General features: G+C 31.5%; 1 protein-coding gene across 2 annotated transcripts; it reads right to left on the reverse strand.

The window, feature by feature from the left end:
- Nucleotides 1-1,816: 1,816 nt before the first annotated feature.
- Nucleotides 1,817-5,571, reverse strand: LOC133310684 (probable methyltransferase PMT19). 2 transcript variants are annotated; one of them, XM_061511648.1, is made up of 7 exons: nucleotides 5,068-5,571; nucleotides 4,847-4,959; nucleotides 4,117-4,327; nucleotides 3,574-3,871; nucleotides 2,993-3,388; nucleotides 2,625-2,702; nucleotides 1,817-2,041 (listed from the first exon to the last, which is right to left on the reverse strand). In XM_061511648.1, exons 1-7 carry the CDS (start codon nucleotides 5,405-5,407, stop codon nucleotides 1,840-1,842), a joined length of 1,638 nt encoding a protein of 545 aa, XP_061367632.1. In that variant the 5' UTR covers nucleotides 5,408-5,571; the 3' UTR covers nucleotides 1,817-1,839. The 2 variants fall into 2 exon arrangements, with proteins under 2 accessions (XP_061367632.1, XP_061367631.1); XM_061511647.1 differs by having other exon boundaries at nucleotides 4,847-5,570.
- Between the last annotated feature and the right edge of the window lie 4,743 nt (nucleotides 5,572-10,314).

Below are 10,314 nucleotides of genomic sequence, written 5' to 3' on the forward strand. Positions count from 1 at the left end.
TTATCATGCAAATATAAAAGTAAATAAGTGATGAATTTTGTAATATTTTTCTATTCTGATTTCCTAATATTTATCATGTAATTATAAAAGCAAATAAGTGATAAATTTTCTAATATTTAGATTATATTACAAGTTAATTATCTCAGAAATTTAGTAAATCCTTACATATATTGTCATATCAAAAATTATCTCCGAGCAATTTTATTTTGGTTTTCTTAATTTGGAATTGATTTAGATTCATCTATTTTTATTTTATTTTTTTCTATTTTAGTCATTGTTGAATCTGCTGTCTAAAACTTTTTTTTATTTATCCTTGGACCCGGTGTTTCTTTTTTTTCTCTCTATTTCTCTTTTGAATGGGTTTGTGCTTTAACGGATTATTTGAGAAATTTTATTAAGGTTTTTTTAGTTTCCAATTAATTCAAATTGATCTATTCATTTTATTTTTTATTTATAGTCATTGTTAAATCTACTATGAACCTTGTTTTACTATAGCTTTGTACCTTGTATTTCTTCTCTTTTAATTGACTTATGCTTTAATGGGCTAATGCAATTTGGTATTAAATGTGTACCCGAGGCTTCTCTTTAAAGGAATCGCTAGATGCACTGAAGTTTATAAGAATGTTATTATTAATCTCATGTAAGAGGAGAGAAGTTTTTTCATGTTATAGAGATAATTATGTGTAAAACCTATTTATTGTAGAAAAAGCTAAAAAAATACAGAAATCGATGAGAAAAACACTCTCCTATATAACATAAGAGATAAGAAATGAACCAATGTTATAAAAATCGAAATGGCTGGGTCGACCCGAAATTCGGTGAATCGATAATTTGACAGGTTTGGTTATCATATTGAATCGGTCAAGTACCAGACTCGGTGTGACCCGGCCGATTTTGGTAAAAACCGGTGACGCAATCGGTTAACTAGTGACTCGGCTCAGTTTATTTAAAAAAATATTTCAATTTTTTTTTTTCTAAAAAACTTTATAATGGACATATTTGAGTGATCTGTTGTTTATTGATTTACCTAGGTTATGTACTTACAATACTAATATCATCTCAGTTATGCACTATGCAGAAAATTTTGATTTGATTTATAGTTAAAGATGTCATTTACTGAACCTGAAATACCAATATCACAAGCATTATATGTTTGTACGATCTTTTATTAAACAATAATGTATAATTTGTTATTTTTTATATTAAAATATTTAGAATTTATATTAAATTTTTTACTATTTGAATATGTTTATAATTTTTTAATATAAATTTTAGATTTACGTATAATCACCTGATGATGCGATTCAACTAAAGACTCGGTACCTCAACTGAGTGAATGATCGGGCCAATTTTAAGAACACATTGATAAGGAGTAACGAATTCATATATTTTATCTACAAAAACACATTGAGTCAATATTCCCTAGTAAAGTTGAGTCTATGTAACTTATAATTTCAAGATTCCCACTAGAATAAAGTGTAAGACATCCTACTCATATGTTACCATTGCTTAGGATCTTTGGAGATTACTTCTTATAGAGATGAACTCTGTGCCTGAAGGGTATGATTTTCCTTTTTAAAATTCTTCATTCTAAATCTGGAAAGGATTTTGTTAATGAAAGAAGCTTAAGATAATAAGGAAGACTCAACTTAAGATATCCTACTTAACGATTGTTGGGTAGTTTGGCTTATGCCTCCTAATTCTCTTTGTTTACTTATCTTCAATGTATTGAAGTTTAACAAACTACTGAAATAAAGATTCAGCAAAATTGAACTATCAAAAGCTAGAGTAGAGGAAACGAAAAGCTTCTGCTGGTAAGAGGACAATAATATAATCAATTTACTCAGTATTGTCAACAACAAGAATCATTTCCGAGTGAAAAGTTCCATTCTTATCACCGGCCACTAGTGTTCCATTCCATCTTATTTGATCTGTTATTTCTTTTACTTTAAGAATCGCATCTTCATGATCTCTAATAATAACAGCTCCTTCGGGACGAATAATCCGATGCATCTCAAGAAGAATATCAGTAATACTACACCTGCAAGAGACATTATTGTATATTAATGCATTATAAGTTTGAATACAATCAGTCATAGACAGTTGACCATGAATATGAGTATATATATTCACTTCAGTATTTCATATAAGGCTTTTAATGAGTGTGTGCCTTCTAATATATTTCTAATTGTTCAGATATGCTTAGTTGCTGATCACATTTCAAAATTACTTTTTATGCTACAAATGGTGTTTGTTTGCCTAAAATTGGAGCTGTCCTCCCCCCACTAATCATGAGTTATACACACGAGCCTTTAGAAAAAATAAGTTAATGAAAAAAATTTAAAATTCTATTTGCGAATTAGCATCATTTCATTTTATTATTATCGAGTGGCAGTAATGAACATAAGTAATAGGGAAAAGTGTTTATCCTTTTAAATGACACGACTTATATCATTTTACTCTCACAAAGAGGTGAGACCCACACCTTTATTTTTTTTGTCAACTCTCTCTCCTCATTTATCTATCTCTTTCTCTTTACATCCTTTAAAATGACACACACTTTTCCCTAAAGTAATAATAGTAAACATGCTGAAATCATCTATCTATACTGATATTAAGCTTACTTGTTCATATACATGCTGAATATACCCCAAGCATGTATTAAATCATATGTTCGTGGGTATGTTGAAAACGGCTCACACCTGCAAGAAAGATAACGTTGTTCCCTCCATTATTTCAACCTCAAAAGTACATACTCATCAGATACCGACCGAGACATAAGTATATCCATGAAGATCAAACGAATCATATGTTAAGATATCCAGAGCAGGACAATTTAAAGGACTCAATGCAAATAACTTTTAGATTGAGGGAAATGACAAACCAGACGAATATACAATAGATATATTAAAGCAGAAAGTAAAAATAAAAAACTTGAAAAGATTCTTCAGAAATTAAAAAGGAGACAGTAAAGATGATAAGCAGTAAATACCAATCCATGTAAGTTCCTATAAGGCCTCGTTCATAGATAATGCCAAGATTGTTGCTTTTTGCATCAAATGGAACGACATTCATAACCCAAACTGGATAATTCACCATTGCAGCTGCAAATCCACCAAAGCCAGCATTCATATCCATAACATTTCGGTATTTACCAGAAGAGAGGGATTTAAGCATGACCGCATAATATGATACTCTCCTTTTCCATTTTCGACTATCTTCAATATAGGTTTTGTCTTTGAGCATGAAGCCATCATTATTTTCATTTCTAACCCTTGGTGGAGCAGTGTTCAACCTCATAGGCCATTTCTCAAGAGCACCACCTGATATTTCATGGATATCTTTCACGTCTAGAAGAGGAAAAATGCATGCAGTCATTTTGGTATACCTGTTGAGTAGTTCATATTTGTGAAGTATGAACATAAAACATGGGAAAATGATCTAGAATATAAACAAGACCATGGGAAAAATTACTAACAGAAACCTTAGCAAAACAGAAAACTCAAAGTTGTTGCCTAGATTTCCATATAGTGCCCTCTGAACAAAAAAGTGATTTGAAATAAAGAAAATTACCATCCAGCATCAGGGTCAGATGAGTTGCAGATCTTGGGGGATCTCAAAGTCTTGAACTTGTGTATGCAACTGATATGATTTGTGGGTTTTTGCCAGATAGCAATCTGTTCTCCCTCAGCAACTTTTTCCCAGCACAGTTGCATTGCAAGGTCTTCTATAAGGTTTTGCTCATTTTCCAACACCTTAGGTTCTGTTTGCCACGCTTTATAGTTTACCCTCCAATTTATGGGTGGCCCAGACAGTACCCAAAATCCACCCGGACGCAAAATCCGGTCAATCTCTCTTAGATACAGCCCATCTTTAATGAATTAAACAGTATCTATCAGATAATAGCATCATTAATTGAAACCAAGTTCTCATATGCTGAATAAATTTAAGTGTTTCTTCTCATCCAATGAGATGTCTCTTTTTTCTTTCTGAAATTTATTTTTAATTTTTTTTTGAAACACTTGATTCTCTGTGACCATGAAGTAGGTGACATTAAAATACCTTTTTCTAATGCATACATTTAGTATCAAAGTAACAAGATTCAAGTACAGATACCATAAGCAGTCCAAGGGACAAGACATCTGGAGCAATGAGCCATGTCAAATGATCTTGAAGGGAATGTTAGTCTATGAGTGCTTAGTACTCCAAGCATTGCTGGAAGTCCTCTTTCTAGGGCAAACAGTACTTGAGCTTCATGTTCATCACTCGGTGCAATTGACATTGTCAAGATATCATAGTCCATTAGAGATGCTCCAAAGCTTGCAACCTACAATTATTGTAAAGAATCAATTCAACTCAATTTTTGGTTTACCTTGTACTTATTTAATTTCACTAAAAAGTGGGGCGGTAAGAAACGAACTCGTGACCTTATGTTCACTGAAGTTCTGATACTATATAAAGAACCAATTCAACCCAAAAGATTAAATTTTTAAGTGAAGGCTCATCAATGATTTATATACTTCTCTAACAATTATGCAAAAATTTGTTGTAGGAAACAATCAAAGCAAAAAGATAATAGCATCATCGCAGTTAAGTAAAGTTTGTAAATTGGTCATAATTAGTAGAACTAAACAGCTTCAATATGGAACAACAAGAATGAGGAACAACTAATTAACAACATGAAAGGACAATCAAATCCTAGGTTCCCAGTAGCATTTGTAGTAACCTCTAAATCTGAAAGATAATAATAAGAAGAATAACCAACTTTATCGCTCATTTAGCTAAAGTCTTGAAGCAGTTTGAAATAATGAAGAATAAAAGGAAAGAAGAAGAGCATTAAGCATACCCCATAACCAACATCAAGAGCTGTTCTGATAACCCCAGATTCCAAAGGCACTGGAAGAAGACGGTTTAGAGCATCAACATAACCCTTAACTCCTTCAGGAAAGGAAGTGCCACCTCCAGGAAAAACAAAACGGTCACCTTCCAATCTAACCCAATTCTGTGACTTCTTATATTCCACAAGTTTAGGAAAAGGGACATTACTGAACCATGCACTGTTCTTACTCTGAGGCCAAGGAAGTGGCTTTTGGTACCCCACTGGACTTGGGATGAGGCATCTCAGCCTCTCACTGCTTTCTGGGCAGTGACGCTCTTTACGAAACCATTTTCTATTGGGAAAGCGTTTCTGCCTTATTGGGTCTTGACATGGACAGTAGTTGGTGTAGTTACTTGGGCAGAACTCAAAGTGGGATTTTGTTGAAGATTCCAATGGTTGATGATTGAGAAAAGGTGATGAGGTGAAGAAGGAAGAAGAAAAGAGGTACAAGAGAGAGCAAAGGAAGAGGGTGAAGGTGAACAACAAGATATTGAGAAAGGGTGTTGTGATAAACTTTGAGGAGGACATGTCAAAATTCAGAGAAGTGGTTCGTTCTATGTATCTAATATCTATAGCTAGTAATAATAATAATAATAGAACATTATAGTATCAACAGCTTCTGTTTTGTGTTGTGTTTTGTGTTGTGTTGTGTGCAGATTCTTATCTGGTGAGTGAGAAAAAAGAGAAGGGAATCAAAATCAATGGTTGGAATTGGAAAACAAAAATCTGATGTTGGCGTTGGATTATGTGATGTCAATTAAACCGAGGTCCGCAATTTATGCCACAGTCATGTAATGTAACTGATGCTGATGCCCAGCTACCTATTTTAATAAGAATATTACAGTAAAAAAATAAAATTATTATATTAGACCGACTTTTTTCTAAAATAATATTTTTTTTTGGGGCTTAACTTGTAAAAAAAGTTCTGATATTAAATTCGGAGGACTCGGTTTGGTCGATATATGGATTAATTAACTACTGATTCAACTAGTTAAACATAATAATACATAAGAAATATTATAATTGGAGCATTATTATCACAAACTAGCATTGATGTAGTGACAACTGTAACGTAACTTTGGTTGCAACCAAGTCATGAATGCATTTCTTGGCAGCAAATGTTTACTTTTCTTGCCAACTCATAATACGGTTTCATAATCAAAATAAGAAAAGTTGTATAATTGGTCAGATAAATGGAATGTGCAATGCCAATGAGTAGGGGTGTAAATGGGCTGGGCTGGGCTGGGCTTTGGCCATCCTGGCCCAAGCCTACGTCAAAAAAAATTTGGCCTATCTGGCCTACTGGCCTATTAAAGGCTTTATTTGTAGGCCAAGTCCGGCCCATTTTCGAAAATAAGAAAGTCTGACATGGCCTACAGGCCTTGTAGGCCTCCCACTATATATACTAAACAAAAAAAATAATTGTATATAGCAAAGATAGTTCCATTCATGCATGCACTAGTACTTCTCATAAGAAAAAATGACAAACAAGAAAGAGTCAACATAATACCTCAGCTCTAGAATGTATATCATAGAGGAATAGAGTCAAAGAAATGGGAAAAATAAGAAAAATACAATTATTGGATGTTGAAATAAAGTCTACAAGAGAATGTCATTCTTCTAAAAATATTTAAACCACCATCAAGACAAGGGAAAGAAGAGTATTATTGAAAGATCTTCATCAGTAACATCATAATCCAGCAAGGTACCCATTGCTCCATGGTATTAAGCTGCAACAACATGTAAAATTTGGAGACATTAGACAAGTTTTCCTTTCATAAAATAAAATAGCACAAAAAGTAAGAGATATTGATATTTGGTACTTTGTATCTTTGTCACACAAAATAAATATTATTTTATTATTTTATTTTAATAAATTAAATGGGCCAGCCTACAAGGCTATAGGCCGGGCTAGACAAAATTGGCCTATGGCCTATTTATTAAAAAAGCTTTTTTATAAGCCTAAGCCTACTCTACTTTTCTGAAAGGCCGGGCCTAGGCTGGGCTCAATGTAGGCCGGGCCGTAGGCTGGGCTGGGCCAGCCTGGCCCATTTACACCCCTACCAATGAGCTTATTTTTTTTAATAAAACCACACCCCCTTGATTTTAAAAAATGTTACATTTTAAGAGAAATAAAATATAATTAACAAAGATGTAACTTTTAATTTAATTGATATTATTTTTTTGAGGAACATGAAAAAATGAGACCTAAAATTTGAGTTTCCTATACAAACCATTTTTCATATACGATTGGATATATAACACAAGTACACAACTTTTGGTTTCTTTATTTTCATAATCAAACTACATTTTAAATTTAAACTTACACATTTATTCAAACCCCAATTTGCCACAAATATTAAATACCATCGTGCTCCTATCAGGCTATTTTTCTAAGGCAACCTTCTGAAACCTTTCAGATAGTCTAGCAAGGTGTAATATTGTATGTGTCTGTTTTCATAAAAATAAATGGGGATTGTTGGAATTATTATTAAAAAGCACATATTTCCCCCCAAAAAATAGGTGTTTACTAACGTGGTTTGATACCAAAACGATTATAAAGGAATCAAAAGTTTTAAAATCCAGCAAATGCCCTTGGGTCATGAAACTGACAAGAAAGGACCATTAGATGCCCAGCAGTCAACAAAATTATATCACCATTATATGATCTTAGAGTTTTATGTTTATTATGTTACATAATATAACTTCATTTTTCTACACATATTTTTCTTTTTCTTTCATCATTCCACTTTCTCTCTCCTTTATTTTGTGTGTTGAAAACTAAACTTATGTTATGTAACATAACATTAATAAAACTCATGATTTTATATATGTTGAGTATTATAATGTTCAAAACTTTTATTATCTAACTATTAGGTTTTTTTTCCTACATTTACTTGAAGAAATAGATAAAAATAAGTCACACAGTCTATGTCTGCTCGGCATATAATAAATTAGACTTGACCTAAGATATTAGTAAAATAAAAATAGCTTAAACTTAAAAGAAAGTATATTTAGAAAACATGTTATAGATTTACTCTTATAAGGTATGATCTATAAATTTACAGGTCTTTTTATATCATATTATTTATTTTAATTAAAATAAAATAAAATAGATATTTAAATAGACTAACATGCATATCTAAACCAGGTCTTTTCAATTTTTAATACAAGATAGCTTACACTAGATCAAACTTAAAATATTTATATAAAACTGAGGTCCATATACACTCCTATTGAAGAGAATATGATCGATTTATGATCTTAATTGCAGTTATTATTTGGCTTTTGTGGAAGAATCCTATTGACTATTGAGTATTGACTTGGTTTTCAATCAATAAATCAAATCTCCCCCTCGTGAAACAAGATGGAATTCTTGTTTCTTCTTTCAATATTCGACTTCAGATGGCTACCATTTTACAATTCAAGAATTGTTTATTCTTGACACCAAATCATCAATTAACTTCAATGGAAAATTTCTCTCAAGAATAAATATATTACCAGAAAAAAAAAACATTTATCCTTGACTTTATTTTATCGTCGAAATGCTCTTCCTAAAACAATAACTTTTTTTGGCAGTTCGTGACAAATTAATGAGGTAATTGCAAGCCAATCAGCGTATTAACTCTTAATATATGGAAAAGTTTAATTTTAAAGAAATAATGGTGTTTTTTTCAAAAAAGTTTTATTCCAAAATTAAAAATTACTAATTTTTAAAATTTTAAAATAAATCACTTCAAATACTTAATTTATTGATGATTGTGATTTGAAAGGTGACCTTATCGTACACGACAATGTATCTTTTTCATTTCATCTCCCTTTATATCTCAGCCTCAGCCATCATGTCTCTTCATAACGTTAGTCATTCAAATCTATACCTCTCTTCCGGAATATTTTCATTCTGGTTTTCAAAAAGAATAAGGGACACATTTCATCGTTATATTAGGTTGAAGCTATTAAAATATTTTATTTTATTATTTATTGGGTTCACATTTTTTTTAGAGTGAAGATAGATAGCTTATCTATATTAAGCTCAAAATGATGTCGTTTTGAGGCGAAAATCAAGGTATTTTTGTAATTATAATTTATTTCAGGGTTATAATAGTCTTTTTCATTATAATTTTTAATTTTTTAATCCAAAACGACGTCGTTTTGAGAGTGAAGGTAGATAATTTATCTACACTTACTTTATAAACATTAAAGCCTTATTTATTATTGTATTTTAAATCTTATTTTTTATTTTAAAATAAACTACTTCAAGTTCAAATGAGCACGAATCTGTTGATGTTCGTGAGTTTAAAGTATTCGGTTACTCTTTTTATGATATATATCTTTATTTATATTTAAAACAAAAAATCAAATTTTATTAATTATTTTATCATTTATTCATACTTTTAAATAATATATTTTTTTTTTATTAATCTTTTCTTTGCCAGTGAGCACCTTAATTGATTAGAATGCTTTTTAAGAATATATTAATTAGGCTAAATTGCAATTTAACCCCCTGTACTTAGATCCTTATGCAAAAAACCACCATTTACTTATAATTAAAACTATTAACTATTAACCTAATTATACTATATAATTTAAACAAATAAACATAAATGTTAAAGAGACATCCAATTTCGTTAAGTTTTGTGTGAAACACCAAAACGCATTGTCGTTTTCTACCCTCCCAAAATTGGTTCATGCGCCGCTCTCCACTTTTAAAATACATATGACTTTTGTTGCTGTGCATTGAGTTCTAAGAATTCCTTGAACTTGTTGTAATGCATGCTTTCTTGGATAGTTTTGCTTTGCTAGTTCATCTAATTCAGCAACCATCTTCACTGCTGTATTCGGAAGATTCATCTGAGTAAAAAATAAATAAATCTATGAGCAAGAAAGGTAATGTTGCAACATAAAGCCCATAAAAAGGCGACACTTGATTGCAATTTGGATGAAAGATAGCACGAAAAAGAAAACATGACAGTTGAAAAATTTGCAAAACTATATGCAGAATGAAACCATTTTAGTTCATAGAAGGTGGTGATATAATGAACTCACCTCTTCCTCGCTGGCAAGATCAAGTTTCTTCACAAGGTACTTTTGAATAAATGAGACGGGCACAGTACCATCCCTGTGATGAGGTCAGAAACAAAGAATTACACAATTATGATCTACAAATGCTTATCATGAAAAAGGGAATATGTTCAAGAGAATTAGAAGAGAACGGAAAGAGGAAAGAAATGAGGGCAAGCAACATAGAAAGAAAGAGGCAGGAAAAATCAACACATTTCAAATGATTCATATGAAAGTTGAGTTCCCTTTTGCTAAATCTGTGATTCAGACAATGATCTTTACTGAATCTATGGTTATTCTCAGAAAATTGTTCCAAAATTAAGTTAAAAAAATATGGGAGATTGATGTGCACTATTAATTAGTTGCCTGAACAT

The sequence above is a fragment of the Gastrolobium bilobum genome, unplaced genomic scaffold (genome assembly GCF_033153095.1).
Source record: "Gastrolobium bilobum isolate Gb01-03AN ecotype WA unplaced genomic scaffold, APGP_CSIRO_Gbil_v1 utg11324, whole genome shotgun sequence".
NCBI classification, from domain to species: Eukaryota; Viridiplantae; Streptophyta; class Magnoliopsida; order Fabales; family Fabaceae; genus Gastrolobium; species Gastrolobium bilobum.